The 25,000-nt window shown below is 42.9% G+C and overlaps 1 protein-coding gene across 2 annotated transcripts in view; it reads right to left on the reverse strand.

Moving 5' to 3' along the window:
• The window catches only part of LOC112264131 (prospero homeobox protein 1-like), an 82,084-nt gene that overhangs the window by 18,832 nt on the left and 38,252 nt on the right, over positions 1–25,000 (reverse strand). For both annotated transcript variants that reach the window (XM_042325160.1, XM_042325161.1), the window contains exon 6: positions 6,064–6,258. In XM_042325160.1, the coding sequence (XP_042181094.1) occupies positions 6,064–6,258 (195 nt within the window). The remainder of the gene's footprint in view (positions 1–6,063; positions 6,259–25,000) is intronic.

A 25,000-nucleotide genomic window follows, 5' to 3' on the forward strand; every position in this document is an offset into this window, starting at 1 on the left:
GAGAGGAGAGGGGAACGGGTGGATAGGAGGAGGAGAGGGGAACAGGTAGATAGGAGGAGGCGAGGGGAACGGGTGGATAGGAGGAGGAGAGGGGAACGGGTGGATAGGAGGAGGAGAGGAGAACGGGTGGATAGGAGGAGGAGAGGGGAACAGGTGCATAGGAGGAGGAGAGGGGAACGGTAGATAGGAGGAGGAGAGGGGAACGGATGGATAGGAGGAGGAGAGGGGAACGGGTGGATAGGAGGAGGAGAGGGGAACGGGTGGATAGGAGGAGGAGAGGGGAACGGGTGGATAGGAGGAGAGGAGAGGAGAGGGGAACGGGTGGATAGGAGGAGAGGAGAGGAGAGGGAACGGGTGGATAGGAGGAGGAGAGGGGAACGGGTGGATAGGAGGAGGAGAGGGGAATGGGTGGATAGGAGGAGGAGAGGGGAACGGGTAGATAGGAGGAGAGGGGAACAGGTGGAGGAGAGGAGAAGGGGGAACGGGTGGATAGGAGGAGGAGAGGGGAACGGATGAACATTGACAGAGTAGATAACCATCAAAAGAAGGAGAGCCGGTGGAACAGAGGACAGATTCAAACAGAGAAGGGGAGAGGGGGAGGAGACGGGAGGAAGGAGGTAGAGGGGGTGAGGTGGGGGACAGTCCAAGGTGGAACTTTGATGATGCTAAATTTGGCAAAAGGAGGAGAATGGATGTGTGTGTGGGGTGGGACTTGCTGAATAGGCTGTGGTTCCAGTTTCATGGGTCTGAGTTTAACAGCAGAAGAATGAGGAAGGACAGAGAGATGAAGAGAGGACAGAGAGATGAAGAGAGGACAGAGAGATGAAGAGAGGACAGAGGGGACAGAGAGATGAAGAGAGGACAGAGAGATGAAGAGGGACAGAGAGATGAAGAGAGGAGGAGAGAGGACAGAGAGATGAAGAGAGGACAGAGAGATGAAGAGAGGACAGAGAGATGAAGAGAGGACAGAGAGATGAAGAGAGGGACAGAGAGATGAAGAGAGATGGAGAGGACAGAGAGATGAAGAGAGGGACAGAGAGGTGAAGAGAGGACAGAGAGATGAAGAGAGGACAGAGAGATGAAGAGAGGACAGAGATGAAGAGAGGAAGAGAGGAAGAGGACAGAGAGATGAAGAGAGGACAGAGAGATGAAGAGAAGACAGAGAGGTGAAGAGAGGACAGAGAGGTGAAGAGAGGACAGAGAGGTGAAGAGAGGACAGAGAGGTGAAGAGAGGACAGAGAGGTGAAGAGAGGAGAGAGATGGAGAGGACAGAGAGGTGGAAGAGATGACAGAGAGGTGAAGAGAGGACAGAGAGGTGAAGAGAGACAGAGAGGTGAAGAGAAGGACAGAGAGGTGAAGAGAGGACAGATAGGTGAAGAGAGATGGAGAGGACAGAGAGATGGAGAGGACAGAGAGAGGAGAGGACAGAGAGATGGAGAGGACAGAGATGAAGAGAAGACAGAGATATGAAGATGACAAGAGGTGAAGAAACAGAGAGGTGAAGAGAGGACGAGAGGTGAAGAGAGGACAGAGAGGACAGAGAGATGAAGAGAGGACAGAGAGATGGAACAGAGAGATGAAGAGAGGACAGAGAGGTGAAGAGATGACAGAGAGGTGAAGAGAGGACAGAGAGATGAAGAGAGGGACAGAGGACAGAGAGGTGAAGAGAGGACAGAGAGGTGAAGAGAGGACAGAGAGGACAGAGAGATGAAGAGAGGACAGAGAGATGAAGAGAGGACAGAGAGGACAGAGAGGTGAAGAGAGGACAGAGGACAGAGAGCTGAAGAGAGGACAGAGAGATGAAGAGAGGACAGAGAGATGAAGAGAGGACAGAGAGATGAAGAGAGGACAGAGAGATGAAGAGAGGACAGAGAGATGAAGAGAGGACAGAGAGATGAAGAGAGATGGAGAGGACAGAGAGATGAAGAGAGGACAGAGAGATGAAGAGAGGACAGAGAGATGAAGAGAGGACAGAGAGATGAAGAGAGGACAGAGAGATGAAGAGAGGACAGAGAGATGAAGAGAGGACAGAGAGATGAAGAGGGATGGAGAGGACAGAGAGATGAAGAGAGGACAGAGAGATGAAGAGAGGACAGAGAGATGAAGAGAGGACAGAGAGATGAAGAGAGGACAGAGAGATGAAGAGAGGACAGAGAGATGAAGAGAGGACAGAGAGATGAAGAGAGGACAGAGAGATGAAGAGAAGACAGAGAGGTGAAGAGAGGACAGAGAGGTGAAGAGAGGACAGAGAGGTGAAGAGAGGACAGAGAGGTGAAGAGAGGACAGAGAGGTGAAGAGAGGACAGAGAGATGAAGAGAGGACAGAGAGGTGAAGAGAGGACAGAGAGGTGAAGAGAGGACAGAGAGGTGAAGAGAGGACAGAGAGGTGAAGAGAGGACAGAGAGGTGAAGAGAGGACAGATAGGTGAAGAGAGATGGAGAGGACAGAGAGATGGAGAGGACAGAGAGATGGAGAGGACAGAGATGAAGAGAAGACAGAGATATGAAGAGAAGACAGAGAGGTGAAGAGAGGACAGAGAGGTGAAGAGAGGACAGAGAGGTGAAGAGAGGACAGAGAGGACAGAGAGATGAAGAGAGGACAGAGAGATGGAGCGGACAGAGAGATGAAGAGAGGACAGAGAGAGGTGAAGAGATGACAGAGAGGTGAAGAGAGGACAGAGAGATGAAGAGAGGACAGAGAGGACAGAGAGGTGAAGAGAGGACAGAGAGGTGAAGAGAGGACAGAGAGGACAGAGAGATGAAGAGAGGACAGAGAGATGAAGAGAGGACAGAGAGGACAGAGAGGTGAAGAGAGGACAGAGGACAGAGAGCTGAAGAGAGGACAGAGAGATGAAGAGAGGACAGAGAGGTGAAGAGAGGACAGAGAGATGAAGAGAGGACAGAGAGATGAAGAGAGGACAGAAAGGACAGAGAGGTGAAGAGATGACAGAGAGGTGAAGAGAGGACAGAGAGGTGAAGAGAGGACAGAGAGATGAAGAGAGGACAGAGAGGACAGAGAGATGAAGAGAGGACAGAGAGATGAAGAGGACAGAGAGGTGAAGAGAGGACAGAGAGGTGAAGAGAGGACAGAGAGATGAAGAGGACAGAGAGATGGAGAGGACAGAGAGATGGAGAGGACAGAGAGATGGAGAGGACAGAGAGATGGAGAGGACAGAGAGGTGAAGAGAGGACAGAGAGGTGAAGAGAAGACAGAGAGATGAAGAGAAGACAGAGAGATAAAGAGAAGACAGAGAGGACAGAGAGGTGAAGAGAGGACAGAGAGATGAAGAGAGGACAGAGAGGACAGAGAGGTGAAGAGGGGACAGAGAGGTGAAGAGAGGACAGAGGGGTGAAGAGAGGACAGAGAGGTAAGAGAGGACAGAGGACAGAGAGGTGAAGAGAGGACAGAGAGAAGAAGAGAGGAAAGAGAGATGAAGAGAGGACAGAGAGGTGAAGAGAGAGAGACAGAGAGATGGAGAGGACAGAGAGGTGAAGAGAGGACAGAGAGGACAGAGAGATGGAGAGGACAGAGAGGTGAAGAGAGGACAGAGAGGTGAAGAGAGGACAGAGAGGACAGAGAGATGAAGAGAGGACAGAGAGGACAGAGAGATGAAGAGAGGACAGAGAGATGAAGAGGACAGGGAGGTGAAGAGAGGACAGAGAGGTGAAGAGAGGACAGAGAGATGAAGAGGACAGAGAGATGGAGAGGACAGAGAGATGGAGAGGACAGAGAGATGGAGAGGACAGAGAGATGGAGAGGACAGAGAGGTGAAGAGAGGACAGAGAGATGAAGAGAGGACAGAGAGATGAAGAGAAGACAGAGAGATGAAGAGAAGACAGAGAGATAAAGAGAAGACAGAGAGGACAGAGAGGACAGAGAGGTGAAGAGAGGACAGAGAGGTGGAGAGAGGACAGAGAGATGAAGAGAGGACAGAGAGGACAGAGAGGTGAAGAGAGGACAGAGAGGTGAAGAGAGGACAGAGAGGTGAAGAGAGGACAGAGAGGTAAGAGAGGACGGAGAGGTGAAGAGAGGACAGAGAGGACAGAGAGATGGAGAGGACAGAGAGGTGAAGAGAGACAGAGAGGACAGAGAGATGGAGAGGACAGAGAGGTGAAGAGAGGACAGAGAGGTGAAGAGAGGACAGAGAGGACAGAGAGATGAAGAGAGGACAGAGAGGTGAAGAGAGGACAGAGAGATGGAGAGGACAGAGAGGTGAAGAGAGGACAGAGAGATGAAGAGAGGACAGAGAGATGAAGAGAGGACAGAAAGATGAAGAGAGGACAGAGAGATGAAGAGGACAGAGAGGTGAAGAGAGGACAGAGAGGTGAAGAGAGCACAGAGAGATGAAGAGGACAGAGAGATGGAGAGGACAGAGAGATGAGAGGACAGAGAGATGAGAGGACAGAGAGATGAAGAGGACAGAGAGATGAAGAGGGGACAGAGAGATGAAGAGAGGACAGAGAGGTGAAGAGAGGAACAGAGAGGTGAAGAGAGGACAGAGAGGTGAAGAGGGGACAGAGAGGTGAAGAGAGGACAGAGGGGTGAAGAGGACAGGGAGGTGAAGAGAGGACAGAGAGGTGAAGAGAGGACAGAGAGATGAAGAGGACAGAGAGATGGAGAGGACAGAGAGATGGAGAGGACAGAGAGATGGAGAGGACAGAGAGATGGAGAGGACAGAGAGGTGAAGAGAGGACAGAGAGATGAAGAGAGGACAGAGAGATGAAGAGAAGACAGAGAGATGAAGAGAAGACAGAGAGATAAAGAGAAGACAGAGAGGACAGAGAGGACAGAGAGGTGAAGAGAGGACAGAGAGGTGGAGAGAGGACAGAGAGATGAAGAGAGGACAGAGAGGACAGAGAGGTGAAGAGAGGACAGAGAGGTGAAGAGAGGACAGAGAGGTGAAGAGAGGACAGAGAGGTAAGAGAGGACGGAGAGGTGAAGAGAGGACAGAGAGGACAGAGAGATGGAGAGGACAGAGAGGTGAAGAGAGGACAGAGAGGACAGAGAGATGGAGAGGACAGAGAGGTGAAGAGAGGACAGAGAGGTGAAGAGAGGACAGAGAGGACAGAGAGATGAAGAGAGGACAGAGAGGTGAAGAGAGGACAGAGAGATGGAGAGGACAGAGAGGTGAAGAGAGGACAGAGAGATGAAGAGAGGACAGAGAGATGAAGAGAGGACAGAAAGATGAAGAGAGGACAGAGAGATGAAGAGGACAGAGAGGTGAAGAGAGGACAGAGAGGTGAAGAGAGGACAGAGAGATGAAGAGGACAGAGAGATGGAGAGGACAGAGAGATGAGAGGACAGAGAGATGAGAGGACAGAGAGATGAAGAGGACAGAGAGATGAAGAGGGGACAGAGAGATGAAGAGAGGACAGAGAGGTGAAGAGAGGAACAGAGAGGTGAAGAGAGGACGGAGAGGACAGAGAGATGAAGAGGACAGAGAGATGAAGAGAGGACAGAGAGATGAAGAGAGGACAGAGAGGTGAAGAGAGGACAGAGAGGACAGAGAGATGAAGAGAGGACAGAGAGATGAAGAGAAGACAGAGAGATGAAGAGAAGACAGAGAGGACAGAGAAGACAGAGAGATGAAGAGAAGACAGAGAGGACAGAGAAGACAGAGAGATGAAGAGAAGACAGAGAGGACAGAGAAAGAGAGATGAAGAGAAGACAGAGAGGACTGAGAGGACAGAGAGATGAAGAGAAGACAGAGAGGACAGAGAGATGGTACCTGACTCATGCAAAACACCCTTTTCTTGGTCCACTTGAAATATGTTTGAGTCTTCTGTGGGTTTGCCCCCAAACTACCTTCTTATACACGGTGTGTGTGTTAGGTTAAATGCTATGTAATGGGCTTCTAAATGATGCGGATGTGACTGTGTTGAATAGCATGGGGTCCCAGAGAGAGTCAGAAATAGAAGAGAGAGAGAGACAGAGAGAGAAAGAGAGAGGAAGGAAGGAGAGATTCAAATGTGAATGCAAGATATTGCTTTGACAAGGACACCCAGGCACCAAGCATCGTCCTCCTCCCACCACCAACCACCCATTAACCCTACAGCTGTCATACCTCAAAGTCGTTGGCCTTGTTGTAGTGCATGTTGAGGGCTCGGTAGAGCTCAGACTCCCTGCCCACAGACAGGTCCTCGTTGGTGGTCACTCCCTCGTTAATGGCCTGCCGGGCAAACTTCTCCATCTGGATGTAATAGAACTCTCTGAAGTTACTGAACCACTTGATGAGCTGAGACGTGATGCAGCGGTTAAACTAGAGAGAGAGAGAGAGAGAGAGAGAGAGAGAGAGAGGGAAAGAGAGCGGGAGAGAGAGAGAGAGAGAAAGACAGAGAGAGGGAGAGAAAGACAGAGAGGTAGAAAAAGACAGAGAGAGAGAGAGAGAGAGAGGTGAGAGAGAGAAAGAGAAAGACAGAGAGAGAGAGAGAGAGAGAGAGGGAGAGAGAGAGAAAGACAGAGAGGGGGAGAGAGCAGGAGAGAGGGAGAGAAAGACAGAGAGAGGGAGAGAGAGAGAGAGAGAGAAAGAGAGAGAAAGACAGAGAGAGGGAAAGAAAGACAGAGAGAGGGAGAGAGAAGGAGAGAGGGGGAGAGAGGGGGGAGAGGGAGAGAAAGACAGAGAGAGGGAAAGAAAGACAGGGAGAGAGTGGGGAGAGAGAGGGAGAGAGGGGAGAGAGAGGGAGAGAGGGAGAGAAAGACAGAGAGAGGGGAGAGAGGGAGAGAGGGGAGAGAGGGAGAGAAAGACAGAGAGAGAGAGAGAGAAAGACAGAGAGGGGAGAGAAAGAGAGAGAGAGAAAGAGAGAGAAAGACAGAGAGAGGGAGAGAAAGACAGAGAGAGGGAGAGAAAGACAGAGGGGGAGAGAGAGACAGAGAAAGACAGAGAGGGAGAGAGAGACAGAGAGAGAGAGAGAGAGAGAGAGGGAGGGAGAGAGCGGGAGAGAGAGAGAGAGAGAGAGAGAGGGAGAGAGAGAGAGAGCGGGAGAGAGAGAGAGAGAGAGAGGGAAAGAAAGACAGAGAGGGGGAGAGAAAGGGAGAGAGGGGGAGAGAGGGGAGAGGGGGAGAGAGGGAGAGAAAGACAGAGAGAGAGAGAAAGACAGAGAGAGGGAAAGAAAGACAGAGAGAGGGAGAGAGAGGGAGAGAGAGGGAGAGAGGGGGAGAGAGGGAGAGAAAGACAGAGAGGGGGAGAGAGGGAGAGAAAGACAGGAAGAGAGAGGGGGAGAGAGGGAGAGAGGGGGGAGAGAGGGAGAGGGGGGGAGAGAGGGAGAGAAAGACAGAGAGGGGGAGAGAGGGGGAGAGAGGGAGAGAAAGACAGACAGAGAGAGAGAGAGAAAGACAGAGAGAGGGAGAGAAAGACAGAGAGGGGGAGAGAGAGACAGAGAGAGAGAAAGACAGAGAGAGGGAGAGAGAAAGACAGAGTGGGGGAGAGAGAGACAGAGAGAGGGAAAGAGAGCGGGAGAGAGAGGGAGAAAGAGAGAGAGAGACAGAGAGAGAAAGAGAGAGAGAGAGAGAGACAGAGAGAGAGACAGAGAGAGAGAGAGACAGAGAGAGAGTAATATTGATCATTATTAATTATTATGATTCCTTTCCTTGTTCTTGGTCTGTCAGAGTATAAATATACATTTTCTTCAGTAATATTAAACTACACTGTCTGTTTAAAACATGTTTATACCACAGCATTTTTAAATATTAATTTCTGATTGGTCAGAAGGGCATTCTAGAATAGACATTAAAACCAGAGAACAGAACAGATAATGTAATCATGATGCAATATGCAGCTACACATGGAGACTGTACTGGCTACAAAGTTACAGGAGGATAAACCAACAACTACACATGGAGACTGTACTGGCTACAAAGTTACAGGAAGATAAACCAACAACTACACATGGAGACTGTACTGGCTACAAAGTTACAGGAAGATAAACCAACAACTACACATGGAGACTGTACTGGCTACAAAGTTACAGGAGGATAAACCAACAACTACACATGGAGACTGTACTGGCTACAAAGTTACAGGAAGATAAACCAACAACTACACATGGAGACTGTACTGGCTACATGAATGAAAAAAATAACTTGATTTAAAAAAATATGTGGTGCGTGCATATGTATTCACCCCCTTTGCTATGAAGCCCCTAAATAAGATCTGGTGCAACGAATTACCTTCAGAAGTCACATAATTAATTAAATAAAGTCCACCTGTGTGCAATCTAAGTGTCACATGATATGTCACATGATCTCAGTATATATACACCTGTTCTGAAAGACCCCAGAGACTGCAACACCACTAAGCAAGGGGCGCCAACCACCAAGCAAGCGACACCATGAACACCAAGGAGCTCTCCAAACAGGTCAGGGACAAAGTTTTGGAGAAGTACAGATCAGGGTTGAGTTATAAAAAATATTCTGAAACTTTGAACATCCCACGGACCAGGCAAGGAGGGTATTAATCAGAGAGGCAACAAAGCGACCAAAGATAACCCTGAAGGAGCTGTAAATCTCCACAGCAGAGATCGGAGTATCTGTCCATAGGATCACTTTAAGCCGTACACTCCACAGAGCTGGGCTTTACGGAAGAGTGGCCAGAAAAAAGCCATTGCTTAAATAAAAAAATAAGCAAACACATTTGGTGTTCGCCAAAAGGCATGTGGGAGACTCCCCAAACATATGGAAGAAGGTACTCTGGTCAGATGAGACTAAAATTGAGCTTTTTCGCCATCAAAGAAGACACTATGTCTTGCAATTAAGCCCAACACCTCTCATCACCCCGAGAGCACCCTCCCCACAGTGAAGCATGGTGGTGGCAGCATCATGCTGTGGGGATGTTTTTCATCGGCAGGAACTGAGAAACTGGTCAGAATTGAAGAAATGTTGGATGGCGCTAAATACAGGGAAATTCTTGAGTGAAACCTGTTTCAGTCTTCCAGAGATTTGAGACTGGGACGGAGGTTCACCTTCCAGCAGGACAATAACACTAAGCAACTGCTAAAGCAACACTCGAATGGTTTAAGGGGAAATATTTAAATGTCTTGGAATGTCTAGTCAAAATCCAGACCTCAATCCAATTGAGAATCTGTGGTATGACTTAAAGATTGCTGTACACCAGCAGGAACCCATCCAACTTGAAGGAGCTGGAGCAGTTTTGCCTTGAAGAATGGGCAAAAATCCCAGGTGGCTAGATATGCCAAGCTATAGAGACATTTCCCAAGAGACTTGCAGCTATAATTGCTGCAAAAGGTGGCTCTACAACGTGTTGATTTTGGGGTAGTGAATAGTTATGCGCGCTCAGGTTTTCAGTTTTTTTTTGTCTTATTTCTAGTTTGTTTCACAAAAAAAAATATGTTGCATCTTCAAAGTGGCAGGCATGTTGTATAAATCAAATGAAACCATGCTTCTACACCTGCATTGCTTGCTGTTTGGGGTTTTAGGCTGGGTTTCTGTACAGCACTTTGAGATATCAGCTGATGTACGAAGGGCTATATAAATCAATTTGATTTGATTTGATTTGAAACAAACCCCCGAAAAATCTATTTTATTTCCAGGTTGAAAGGCAACAAAATAGGAAAAATGCCAAGGAGGGTGAATACTTCGCAAGGCAATGTACATCAACAAAAAAGTATTTATACCGGTAAGTGTGTGCTTTAATATTGTTTTCTTTGGCAAATGTGATATTATGTTATATTACCTATTATATTAAATATTTCAAAATATTACATATTATATTACATATTTATTATATTATATATTATATTACATTTTATATTATATTACCTATTATATTATATTACATATTATATTATATAACATTTTATATTATATTACCTATTGTATTATATTTCATATTATGTTATATTACATATTATATTATATTACCTATTATATTATATTACCTATTATATTATATTACCTATTATATTATATTACATATTTCAATATATTACATATTTATTATATTATATTACATTTTATATTATATTACCTATTATATTATATTTCATATTATATTATATTACATATCATATATTATATGACATATTATATTATATTACATATGATATTATATTACATATTATATTATATTTCATATTATATTATATTACATATCATATATTATATGACATATTATATTATATTACATATGATATTATATTACATATTATATTATATTATATATTATATTACATATTATATTAAATGACATATTATATTAAGTATTATATTACATAGTATATTATATTACATATTATATGTTATATTATGTTACATATTATATTACATATTATATTATATATGATATTATATTACATATTATATTATATTACATATTATATTACATATTATATTAAATGACATATTATATTAAGTATTATATTACATAGTATATTATATTACATATTATATGTTATATTATGTTACATATTATATTATATTACATATTATATTATATTACATATTATATTACATGTTATATTACATATGATATTATATATTATATTACATATGATATTATATTACATATTATATTACATGTTATATTACATATGATATTATATATTATATTACATATTATATTATATGACATATTATATTACATATTATATTATGTTATATATTTTCTTATATTACTTTTTATATGTTACCTATTCTCTTTAGTAATACTACATAACATTGTCTGTGTGATGTCCCTGCTCTTACTACACCACAGGGAGGTGTGTGTGTGTGTGGAGGGGTGTGTGTGTGTGTGTGTGTGGAGGGGTGTGTGTGTGTGTGTGTGTGGAGGGGTGTGTGTGTGTGTGTGGAGGGGTGTGTGTGTGTGTGTGTGTGTGTGGAGGGGAAAAACAGCTTTGACATGGAGATTAGAACAGGCATTGTTACAAGACATTGTCTCATAGGAACAAGGGAGACAAGTGGGGGGACAAGGTAACGGGGGGAACAAGGCACAAGGCAACGGGGGGACAAGGTAACACAAGGCAACGGGGGGAACAAGGCAACGGGGGGGGAACAAGGCAACGGGGGGAACAAGGCAACGGGGGGGGGAACAAGGCAACGGGGGGAACAAGGCAACGGGGGGGGACAAGGCAACGGGGGGGGAACAAGGCAACGGGGGGGGAACAAGGCAACGGGGGGGAAAACAAGGCAACGGGGGGGGGAACAAGGCAACGGGGGGAGAGGAAGGATAGAAGGAGGGAGAGGGAAAGAGCAACGGAGGCATTTTTCAGGGATGGTCAAAGGGTGACAACATGAAGAATAAGTGGGCATGTTTTAGCGGTGTGTGTGTGTGTGTGTGTGAAGGGTGCAACAGAGAGCTTTAGAGAGGCTTCGTGTCAGGTTGGAAAGAAAGAGAGACGGACAAAAGAGCAACGCAACAATTCAGCAATTAACACACACACACACACACTAAACACACACACACACACACACACACACACACACACAATGGGCATATGGTCAAACACACTCATACATCGAAGCATGCACACACATGTTGAGCAGACTAAGACTGTATTGTTGACTGAAAGCATTGCATTGCTCTATACCTAAATATAATCAAAATATCTGAATAAATGTGTATTTGTTTAATCAATAAATATTTGTTTTATTTTCATGTTACACAAACATTACTTGTCCTTTTTGTAACGTTGTAGTAATGTTGTAGTAACATTGTAGTAATGTTGTAGTAACGTTGTAGTGACATTGTAGATATGTTGTAGTGATGTTGTAGTGACGTTGTAGTAACATTGTAGTGATGTTGTAGTAATGTTGTAGTGATGTTGTAGTGATGTTGTAGTGATGTTGTAGTAACATTGTAGTGATGTTGTAGTAACATTGTAGTGGCGTTGTAGTGATGTTGTAGTAATGTTGTAGTGATGTTGTAGTAATGCTGTAGTAACATTGTAGTGATGTTGTAGTGACGTTGTAGTAACATTGTAGTGATGTTGTAGTAATGTTGTAGTGATGTGGTAGTGATGTTGTAGTAATGTTGTAGTAACATTGTAGTGATGTTGTAGTAACGTTGTAGTGACGTTGTAGTGATGTAGTGATGTTGTAGTAACATTTGTAGTGACGTTGTAGTAATGTTGTAGTGATGTTGTAGTAATGTTGTAGTGATGTGGTAGTGATGTTGTAGTAATGTTGTAGTAACATTGTAGTGATGTTGTAGTAACGTTGTAGTGACGTTGTAGTGATGTAGTGATGTTGTAGTAACATTTGTAGTGACGTTGTAGTAATGTTGTAGTGAGGTTGTAGTGAGGTTGTAGTGATGTTGTAGTAATGTTGTAGTGATGTTATAGTTAATGTTGTAGTGACGTTGTAGTTGTTGCAGTGACGTTGTAGTGACGTTGTAGTAACGTTGTGGTGATATTGTAGTGACGTTGTAATAACGCTGTAGTGATGTTGTAGTGACGTTGTAGTAACATTGTGGTGATGTTGTAGTGACGTTGTAGTAACGCTGTAGTGATGTTGTAGTGACGTTGTTGTGATGTTGTAGTGACGTTGTACAGATGTTGTAGTGATGTTGTAGTGACATTGTAGATATGTTGTAGTGACGTTGTAGTAATGTAGTGACGTTGTAGTGATGTTGTAGTAATGTTGTAGTGACATTGTAGAGATGTTCTGGTGACGTTGTAGTAATATTGTAGTAACGAAGTGTTTTTGCAGTGACATTGTACTGATGTTGTAGTGACGTTGTAGTAACCATGTAGTTAATGTTTTAGTGACGTTGTAGGTAATGTTGTAGTGACGTTGTAGGTAATGTTGTAGTGATGTTGTAGTGATGTTGTTGTGACGTTGTAGTTAATGTTGTAGTGACGTTGTAGGGATGTTGTAGTAACATTGTAGTGATGTTGTAGTAACGTTATATTGATGTTGTAGTGATGTTGTAGTGATGTTGTAGTGATGTTGTAGTAACGTTATATTGATGTTGTAGTGATGTTGTAGTAACGTTATATTGATGTTGTAGTGATGTTGTAGTAACGTTATATTGATGTTGTAGTGATGTTGTAGTGATGTTGTAGTAACGTTATATTGATGTTGTAGTGATGTTGTAGTGATGTTGTAGTGATGTTGTAGTAACGTTATATGATGTTGTAGTGATGTTGTAGTAACGTTATATTGATGTTGTAGTGATGTTGTAGTAACGTTATATTGATGTTGTAGTGATGTTGTAGTAACGTTATATTGATGTTGTAGTGATGTTGTAGTAACGTTATATTGATGTTGTAGTGATGTTGTAGTAACGTTATATTGATGTTGTAGTGATGTTGTAGTAACGTTATATTGATGTTGTAGTGATGTTGTAGTAACATTGATGATGTTGTAGTAACGTTATATTGATGTTGTAGTGATGTTGTAGTAACATTGTAGTGATGTTGTAGTAACGTTATATTGATGTTGTAGTGATGTTGTAGGTAATGTTGTAGTGATGTTGTAGTGATGTTGTTGTGACGTTGTAGGGATGTTGTAGTGATGTTGTAGTGATGTTGTAGTAACATTGTAGTGATGTTGTAGTAACGTTATATTGATGTTGTAGTGACAGACACTAGCAGGCCCTGACTTCCAGAAGCCTTTCCCACGGAACAGATACACACAGAGAAACAAATGACATTCCTAAACACACACACACACGAGCATGCTGAAAACACACACAAACACACATACCAAACTAACCCCCACTAACCTATTACTCCACGATCAGCACAAACAAAAAAGACAGACAGATATAGAGACAGACAGATATAGAGACAGACAGATATAGAGACAGACAGATATAGAGACAGACAGATATAGAGACAGACAGATATAGATATAGTGACAGACAGATATAGAGACAGACAGATATAGAGACAGACAGATATAGATATAGAGACAGACAGATATAGATATAGAGACAGACAGATATAGAGACAGACAGATATAGAGACAGACAGATAGATATAGAGACAGACAGATATAGAGACAGACAGATATAGAGACAGACAGATATAGAGACAGACAGATAAAGAGACAGACAGATATAGATATAGAGACAGACAGATATAGAGACAGGCAGATATAGAGACAGACAGATATAGAGACAGGCAGATATAGAGACAGACAGATATAGAGACAGACAGATATAGACAGACAGATATAGAGACAGACAGATATAGAGACAGACAGATATAGAGACAGACAGATATAGACAGACAGATATAGAGACAGACAGATATAGACAGACAGATATAGAGACAGACAGATATAGAGACAGACAGATATAGATATAGAGACAGACAGATATAGAGACAGACAGATATAGATATAGAGACAGACAGATATAGAGACAGACATAGAGACAGATATAGAGACAGATATAGAGACAGACAGATATAGACAGACAGATATAGATATAGAGACAGACAGATATAGATATAGAGACAGACAGATATAGAGACAGACAGATATAGACAGACAGATATAGAGACAGACAGATATAGATATAGACAGACAGATATAGAGACAGACAGATATAGATATAGAGACAGACAGATATAGAGACAGACAGATATAGAGACAGACAGATATAGAGACAGACAGATATAGAGACAGACAGATATAGACAGACAGATATAGAGACAGACAGATATAGAGACAGACAGATATAGATATAGACAGACAGATATAGAGACAGACAGATATAGATAGACAGATATAGAGACAGACAGATATAGACAGACAGACAGATATAGAGACAGACAGATATAGAGACAGACAGATATAGATATAGAGACAGACAGATATAGAGACAGACAGATATAGAGACAGACAGATATAGAGACAGACAGATATAGAGACAGACAGATAGAGACAGACAGATATAGAGACAGACAGATATAGAGACAGACAGATATAGAGACAGACAGATATAGATATAGTGACAGACAGATATAGATATAGAGACAGACAGATATAGAGACAGACAGATATAGATATAGAGACAGACAGATATAGAGACAGACAGATATAGATATAGAGACAGACAGATATAGAGACAGACAGATATAGAGACAGACAGATATAGAGACAGACAGATAAAGAGACAGACAGATATAGATATAGAGACAGACAGATATAGAGACAGAGATATAGAGACAGACAGATATAGAGACAGACAGACAGATATAGAGACAGACAGATATAGAGACAGACAGATATAGACAGACAGATATAGAGACAGACAGATATAGAGACAGACAGATATAGAGACAGACAGATATAGAGACAGACAGATATAGAGACAGAGACAGACAGATATAGAGACAGACAGATATAGAGACAGATATAGACAGACAGATATAGAGACAGACAGATATAGAGACAGACAGATATAGAGACAGACAGATATAGAGACAGACAGATATAGAGACAGATATAGAGACAGACAGATATAGACAGACAGATATAGAGACAGACAGATATAGAGACAGACAGATATATAGAGACAGACAGATATAGACAGACAGATATAGAGACAGACAGATATAGAGACAGATATAGAGACAGACAGATATAGAGACAGACAGATATAGATATATAGAGACAGACAGATATAGATATAGACAGACAGATATAGAGACAGACAGATATAGAGACAGATATAGAGACAGACAGATATAGAGACAGACAGATATAGAGACAGAGATATAGAGACAGATATAGAGAGATATAGAGACAGACAGATATAGAGACAGACAGATATAGACAGACAGATATAGAGACAGATATAGAGACAGACAGATATAGAGACAGACAGATATAGAGACAGACAGACAGATATAGAGACAGACAGATATAGACAGACAGATATAGAGACAGACAGATATAGAGACAGACAGATATAGACAGACAGATATAGAGACAGACAGATATAGAGACAGACAGATATAGAGACAGACAGATATAGAGACAGACAGATATAGAGACAGACAGATATAGAGACAGACAGATATAGAGACAGACAGATATAGACAGACAGATATAGAGACAGACAGATATAGAGACAGACAGATATAGAGACAGACAGATATAGAGACAGACAGATATAGAGACAGACAGATATAGAGACAGACAGATATAGAGACAGACAGATATAGAGACAGACAGATATAGAGACAGACAGATATAGAGACAGACAGATATAGAGACAGACAGATGTAGAGACAGACAGATATAGAGACAGACAGATATAGAGACAGACAGATATAGAGACAGACAGAGTGAAGGAGCGAGAAAACGGCTGAGCTCAGAGAATGCCAGGTGGAGTTTGTGATGAAAAGAGAGAGAGTGTCATCCCTATTGTGTTTCCCTGACAGGGTGTTTTCAGTGGAGGGAAGCCCTGAGGGGAGGTGTTAGGGGAAACAAACACACGCACACACACACACACACACACACACACACACACACACACACACACACACACATACATTTCAATTCCACTTCCAAATGTTCCTAACTGAAAAGAGGAGAATTGTCTGTAATTTACCCCGACCTGATTTACATCTCCCACAGAGAGAGACATCAGAAGGCTGTTGATGGGCCATTTAGAGATATCTAGAGACATCAGAAGGATGTTGATGTTGATGGTACATTTAGAGATATCTAGAGACATCAGAAGGATGTTGATGGTACATTTAGAGATATCTAGAGACATCAGAAGGATGTTGATGTTGATGGTACATTTAGAGATATCTAGAGACATCAGAAGGATGTTGATGTTGATGGTACATTTAGAGATATCTAGAGACATCAGAAGGATGTTGATGTTGATGGTACATTTAGAGATATCTAGAGACATCAGAAGGATGTTGATGTTGATGGGCCATTTAGAGATATCTAGAGACATCAGAAGGATGTTGATGTTGATGGTACATTTAGAGATATCTAGAGACATCAGAAGGATGTTGATGTTGATGGTACATTTAGAGATATCTAGAGACATCAGAAGGATGTTGATGTTGATGGTACATTTAGAGATATCTAGAGACATCAGAAGGATGTTGATGTTGATGGTACATTTAGAGATATCTAGAGACATCAGAAGGATGTTGATGGGACATTTAGAGATATCTAGAGACATCAGAAGGATGTTGATGGTACATTTAGAGACATCAGAAGGATGTTGATGGTACATTTAGAGACATCAGAAGGATGTTGATGGGACATTTAGAGATATCTAGAGACATCAGAAGGATGTTGATGGTACATTTAGAGACATCAGAAGGATGTTGATGGTACATTTAGAGACATCAGAAGGATGTTGATGGTACATTGAGAGACATCAGAAGGCTGTTGATGGTACATTTAGAGACATCAGAAGGATGTTGATGGTACATTTAGAGACATCAGAAGGATGTTGATGGTACATTTAGAGACATCAGAAGGATGTTGATGGTACATTTAGAGACATCAGAAGGATGTTGATGGTACATTTAGAGACATCAGAAGGCTGTTTATGGTACATTTAGAGACATCAGAAGGATGTTGATGGTACATTTAGAGACATCAGAAGCCTGTTGATTGGCCATTTAGAGACATCAGAAGGCTGTTGATGGTACGTTTAGATTGGAAATACTAACCTCCATCTTCAGATTGTCATTTTATTTGATGCTATTTTATTTAAATGACTTTGATTGGGATCAGATTTTTAACAGCATTTATAAAATAATTAAATTTCAATAGATATTCTAGGTAATTCAGTGAAGGGCAAATTTCTATCAAATGGAGCTCTTCATTGTGTGTGTGTGGAGTCAGAAGGGGGTATCTTGGCTATAACGAGGGTGTAATTAGAGTTAACTTCTTGTCACTACAGAGATCTAACAAGCTCTCAAACAAGGTCTTAATTACACTTCCTCAACATATACCACACTGTGTGTGTGTGTGTGTGTGTGTGTGTGTGTGGAGTCAGAAGGGGGTATAATTACACTTCCTCAACATATACCACTCACAAACCCAGACGTCTCATCACAGAGATGATGGGTCAGGTCAAAACGACAATCGCTTTCACTATGTAATTATTGTGTGTGTGTGTGTGTGTGTGTCTATAGAAGCATTTCACTGGTGACCTACCCCCCCCTCTCCCCTCCCCCACACACACCAGTGTCACCAGTGTTTCCATAGCTACGGCTGACAGTGACGACTTGTGAGAATCAACAACCTTTGCATCATCATCAGAGGTGGCAGGTAGCCTAGTTGTTAGAGTGTAGAGGTGGCAGGGTAGCCTAGTGGTTAGAGTGTAGAGGTGGCAGGGTAGCCTAGTGGTTAGAGTGTAGAGGCGGCAGGGTAGCCTAGTGGTTAGAGTGTAGAGGTGGCAGGGTAGCCTAGTGGTTAGAGTGTAGAGGTGGCAGGATAGCCTAGTGGTTAGAGTGTAGAGGGGGCAGGTAGCCTAGTGGTTAGAGTGTAGAAGTGGCAGGGTAGCCTAGTGGTTAGAGTGTAGAGGTGGCAGGTAGCCTAGTGGTTAGAGTGTAGAGGTGGCAGGGTAGCCTAGTGGTTAGAGTGTAGAGGTGGCAGGGTAGCCTAGTGGTTAGAGTGTAGAGGTGGCAGGGTAGCCTAGTGGTTAGAGTGTAGAGGTGGCAGGGTAGCCTAGTGGTTAGAGTGTAGAGGTGGCAGGGTAGCCTAGTGGTTAGAGTTTAGAGGTGGCAGGGTAGCCTAGTGGTTAGAGTGTAGAGGTGGCAGGGTAGCCTAGTGGTTAGAGTGTAGAGGAGGCAGGGTAGCCTGGTGGTTAGAGTGTAGAGGAGGCAGGGTAGCCTAGTGGTTAGAGTGTAGAGGTGGCAGGTAGCCTAGTGGTTAGAGTGTAGAGGTGGCAGGTAGCCTAGTGGTTAGAGTGTAGAGGTGGCAGGGTAGCCTAGTGGTTAGAGTGTAGAGGTGGGAGGGTAGCCTAGTGGTTAGAGTGTAGAGGTGGCAGGTAGCCTAGTGGTTAGAGTGTAGAGGTGGCAGGGTAGCCTAGTGGTTAGAGTGTAGAGGAGGCAGGTAGCCTAGTGGTTAGAGTGTAGAGGTGGCGGGTAGCCTAGTGGTTAGAGTGTAGAGGCAGCAGGGTAGCCTAGTGGTTAGAGTGTAGAGGAGGCAGGTAGCCTAGTGGTTAGAGTGTAGAGGCGAAAGGTAACCTAGTGGTTAGAGTGTAGAGGCGGCAGGGTAGCCTAGTGGTTAGAGTGTAGAGGAGGCAGGTAGCCTAGTGGTTAGAGTGTAGAGGTGGCAGGTAGCCTAGTGGTTAGAGTGTAGAGGTGGCAGGTAGCCTAGTGGTTAGAGCGTTGGACTAGTAACCGGAAGGTTGCAAGTTCAAACCCCCGAGCTGACAAGGTACAAATCTGTCGTTCTGCCCCTGAACAGGCAGTTAACCTATTGTTCCTAGGCCGTCATTGAAAATAAGAATTTGTTCTTAAAACTGACTTGCCTAGTTAAATAAAGCTAAAAAAAATGTTTTTAAAAGACCTGAAGCTAGACCCAGGGAGATGAGATGGAACCTAAAAAATTGAGCGTTTTTCACCTGTGTGTGTGTGTGTGTGTGTGTGTGTGTGTGTGTGTGTGTGTGTGTGTGTGTGTGTGTGTGTGTGTGTGTGTGTGTGTGTGTGTGTGTGTGTGTGTGTGTGTGTGTGTGTGTGTGTGTATACTGTATATCTGTGTGTGTGTACTGTATCTCTGGGTGAGTTTGTGTGTGGGTACTGTATATCTCCGTGTGTGTGTGTGTGTGTGTACTGTATATCTGTGTGTGTGTGTGTACTGTATCTCTGGGTGAGTTTGTGTGTGTGTACTGTATATCTCCGTGTGTGTGTGTGTGTGTGTTTTTGTGTTTGTGTACTGTATATCGGTGTGTGTGTGTGTGTGTGTACTGTATCTCTGTGTGTGTGTGTGTGTGTACTGTATCTCTGTGTGTGTGTGTACTGTATCACTGGGCGTGTATGTGTGTGTGTACTGTATCTCTCTGTGTGTGTGTGTGCGTACTGTATATCAGTGTGTGTATGTGTACTGTATCTCTGGGTGTGTGTGTGTGTACTTCATCTCTGGGTGTGGGTAAGTGTGTATGTGTACTGTATATCTGTGTGTTTTTGTGTGTACTGTATCTCTGGGTGTGTGTATGTGTACTGTATCTCTGGGTGTGGGTAAGTGTGTATGTGTACTGTATCTCTGGGTGTGTGTGTGTGTGTGTGTGTGTGTACTGTATCTCTGGGTGTGGGTAAGTGTGTATGTGTACTGTATCTCTGGGTGTGTGTGTGTGTGTGTGTGTGTGTACTGTATCTCTGGGTGTGGGTAAGTGTATGTGTACTGTATCTCTGGGTGTGTGGGTGTATCTCTGTGTGTGTGTATGTGTACTGTATCTCTGGGTATGTGTATGTGTACTGTATCTCTGGGTGTGTGTGTGTATGTGTACTGTATATCTGGGTGTGTGTGTGTGTGTGTGTACTGTATCTCTGGGTGTTTTTGTGTAACTGTGTGTGTTCAGGCGTGTATAAGAACAGTCAGTATAACCCACTTCCCACAGTAACGATCACCTATTCCCAGAGCCTCCCTCTCTATTCAAACCCAATTAGGTGGTAATTTATGCCTAATTCCCCCACAACAAATAGCTGATTCCCCCCCCCAACACATGCTGACTATTGTTCTCATGGATCGAGGGGGGGCAGAGGGAGAGAGAAAGAGAGAGAGAGAGAGAGAGAAAGAGTCAGAGAGAGAGAGAGAGAAAGAGAGAGAGGGAGAAAGAGTCAGAGAGAGAGAGAGAGGGAGAAAGAGAGGGAGAAAGAGTCAGAGAGAGAAAGAGAGAGAGAGAAAGAGTCAGAGAGAGAGATGCCCATATTAGAGAGACATATTTCCCTCAGATTACACAGATCCACAAAGAATTCAAAAACAAACCTGATTTTGATAAACTCTCATATCTATTGGGTGAAATACCACAGTGTGCCATCACAGCAGCAAGATTTGTGACCTGTTGCCACGAGAAAAGGGCAACCAGTGAAGAACAAACACCATTGTAAATACAACCCATATTTATGCTTATTTATTTTCCCTTGTGTCCTTTACCATTTGTACATTGTTAAAACACTGTATATTTATATATATATAATATGACATTTGAAATGTATTTATTCTTTTGGAACTTTTGTATGTGTAATGTTTACTGTTAATTTTTATTGTTTATTTCACTTTTGTATATTATCTACCTCACTTGCTTTGGCAATGTTAACACATGTTTCCCATGCCAATAAAGCCCCTTGAATTGAGAGAGAGAGAGAGAGAGAGAGAGAGAGAGAGAGAGAGAGAGAGAGAGAGAGAGAGAGAGAGAGAGAGAGAGAGAGAGAGAGAGAGAGAGAGAGAGAGAGAGAGAGAGAGAGAGAGAGAGAGAGAGAGAGAGAGAGAGAGAGAGAGAGAGAGAGAGAGAGAGAGAGAGAGAGAGAGAGAGAGAGAGGGAGAGAGAGAGAGAGAGAGAGAGGAGAGAGAGAGAGAGAGAGGTCAGTCTACCTGTTCTAATAAATGTCAGAGGAGAAGAGAGAGAGACGTCAAGACAGAGTAGGAGAGAGGGAGAGACGTAAAGACAGAGTAGGAGAGAGACAGAAAAGAAGAGAGAGACAGAGAGACTCAGACAGAGAGAGAGAGACGTAAAGACAGAGTAGGAGAGAGAGAGACAGAGAGACCTGACCCTGATTTGGGGTACAGTATGTTAATGACGTTGGCAACGAATGCCATGACACCATTAGACAGGACAATGCAAAAGGACACACACATACATGACATAGTTAGGCTGTAATCTAGACAGGTTCCTGGCAGAAAGTAAGTGCCAAGGCCAACCAGAAAGTGACATTTCTAGATCAAGGGAAACACTTGCTGCAGCGTTACTTTGACTATGTCCACTTCCTGGTACAGAAGCACCGTTAAGTTCATCAAGAAAAACCTACAGACAGCTCAGAATAAAATGTCAAGGGTCATAGTTCATCAAGAGGAAGCTACAGACAGCTCAGAATAAAATGTCAAGGGTCATAGTTCATCAAGAGGAAACTACAGACAGCTCAGAATAAAATGTCAAGGGTCATAGTTCATCAACAGGAAACTACAGACAGCTCAGAATAAAATGTCAAGGGTCATAGTTCATCAACAGGAAACTACAGACAGCTCAGAATAAAACGTCAAGGGTCATAGTTCATCAATAACCTACAGACAGCTCAGAATAAAATGTCAAGGGTAATAGTTCATCAACAGGAAACTACAGACAGCTCAGAATAAAATGTCAAGGGTCATAGTTCATCAACAGGAAACTACAGACAGCTCAGAATAAAATGTCAAGGGTCATAGTTCATCAAGAGGAAACTACAGACAGCTCAGAATAAAACGTCAAGGGTCATAGTTCATCAATAACCTACAGACAGCTCAGAATAAAATGTCAAGGGTCATAGTTCATCAAGAGGAAGCTACAGACAGCTCAGAATAAAATGTCAAGGGTCATAGTTCATCAAGAGGAAACTACAGACAGCTCAGAATAAAATGTCAAGGGTCATAGTTCATCAACAGGAAACTACAGACAGCTCAGAATAAAATGTCAAGGGTCAGAGTTCATCAACAGGAAACTACAGACAGCTCAGAATAAAATGTCAAGGGTCATAGTTCATCAACAGGAAACTACAGACAGCTCAGAATAAAATGTCAAGGGTCATAGTTCATCAAGAGGAAACTACAGACAGCTCAGAATAAAACATCAAGGGTCATAGTTCATCAATAACCTACAGACAGCTCAGAATAAAATGTCAAGGGTCATAGTTCATCAACAGGAAACTACAGACAGCTCAGAATAAATGTCAAGGGTCAGAGTTCATCAAGAGGAAACTACAGACAGCTCAGAATAAAACGTCAAGGGTCATAGTTCATCAATAACCTACAGACAGCTCAGAATAAAATGTCAAGGGTCATAGTTCATCAACAGGAAACTACAGACAGCTCAGAATAAAATGTCAAGGGTCAGAGTTCATCAACAGGAAACTACAGACAGCTCAGAATAAAATGTCAAGGGTCATAGTTCATCAACAGGAAACTACAGACAGCTCAGAATAAAATGTCAAGGGTCATAGTTCATCAAGAGGAAACTACAGACAGCTCAGAATAAAACGTCAAGGGTCATAGTTCATCAATAACCTACAGACAGCTCAGAATAAAATGTCAAGGGTCATAGTTCATCAACAGGAAACTACAGACAGCTCAGAATAAAATGTCAAGGGTCATAGTTCATCAACAGGAAACTACAGACAGCTCAGAATAAAATGTCAAGGGTCATAGTTCATCAACAGGAAACTACAGACAGCTCAGAATAAAATGTCAAGGGTCATAGTTCATCAAGAGGAAACTACAGACAGCTCAGAATAAAACGTCAAGGGTCATAGTTCATCAATAACCTACAGACAGCTCAGAATAAAATGTCAAGGGTCATAGTTCATCAACAGGAAACTACAGACAGCACAGAATAAAATGTCAAGGGTCAGAGTTCATCAACAGGAAACTACAGACAGCTCAGAATAAAATGTCAAGGGTCATAGTTCATCAACAGGAAACTACAGACAGCTCAGAATAAAATGTCAAGGGTCATAGTTCATCAAGAGGAAACTACAGACAGCTCAGAATAAAACGTCAAGGGTCATAGTTCATCAATAACCTACAGACAGCTCAGAATAAAATGTCAAGGGTCATAGTTCATCAACAGGAAACTACAGACAGCTCAGAATAAAATGTCAAGGGTCATAGTTCATCAACAGGAAACTACAGACAGCTCAGAATAAAATGTCAAGGGTCATAGTTCATCAAGAGGAAACTACAGACAGCTCAGAATAAAACGTCAAGGGTCATAGTTCATCAATAACCTACAGACAGCTCAGAATAAAATGTCAAGGGTCATAGTTCATCAACAGGAAACTAGACAGCTCAGAATAAAATGTCAAGGGTCAGAGTTCATCAACAGGAAACTACAGACAGCTCAGAATAAAATGTCAAGGGTCATAGTTCATCAACAGGAAACTACAGACAGCTCAGAATAAAATGTCAAGGGTCATAGTTCATCAAGAGGAAACTACAGACAGCTCAGAATAAAACGTCAAGGGTCATAGTTCATCAATAACCTACAGACAGCTCAGAATAAAATGTCAAGGGTCATAGTTCATCAACAGGAAACTACAGACAGCTCAGAATAAAATGTCAAGGGTCAGAGTTCATCAACAGGAAACTACAGACAGCTCAGAATAAAATGTCAAGGGTCATAGTTCATCAACAGGAAACTACAGACAGCTCAGAATAAAATGTCAAGGGTCATAGTTCATCAAGAGGAAACTACAGACAGCTCAGAATAAAATGTCAAGGGTAATTCTGAATCTTATCCCTCAGGTTCTTGTTGGTCCTTCTCAGCTCAGCTACTACTACTACTATGAGTTGATAAAGGGGTCAATGAGCTGAAGTTGGGATTGGCCCATAAAACAGTGTATGGTACAGTCCCCCAGTATCTAAAGATGTATAATAGTACTGTTAGGGACTCCCATTCCTACGCCACTGAGAGACACTGAGAGACACTGAGCGACACTGAGAGACAGTGAGAGACACTGAGAGACACTGAGCGACACTGAGATACAGTGAGAAACACTGGGAGACACTGAGAGACAGTGAGAGACACTGAGAGACACTGATCGACACTGAGATACAGTGAGAGACACTGATAGACACTGAGCGACACTGGGAGACAGTGAGAGACACTGAGAGACAGTGAGAGACAGTGAGAGACAGTGAGAGACACTGAGAGACAGTGAGAGACACTGGGAGACACTGAGAGACACTGAGAGACACCGAGAGACACTGAGAGACACTGAGAGACACTGAGAGACACCGAGAGACACTGAGAAACACTGAGAGACAGTGCCACAGATTTTGTGCCATGTCGATGGCCAGAACACGTTTTTATATATATACGGTAGTGGTAGAGTGGAACTCCCGGCTGAGATAAAAACTGTTTC

The sequence above is a fragment of the Oncorhynchus tshawytscha genome, linkage group LG08 (assembly GCF_018296145.1).
Source record: "Oncorhynchus tshawytscha isolate Ot180627B linkage group LG08, Otsh_v2.0, whole genome shotgun sequence".
Classification (NCBI taxonomy): Eukaryota; Metazoa; Chordata; class Actinopteri; order Salmoniformes; family Salmonidae; genus Oncorhynchus; species Oncorhynchus tshawytscha.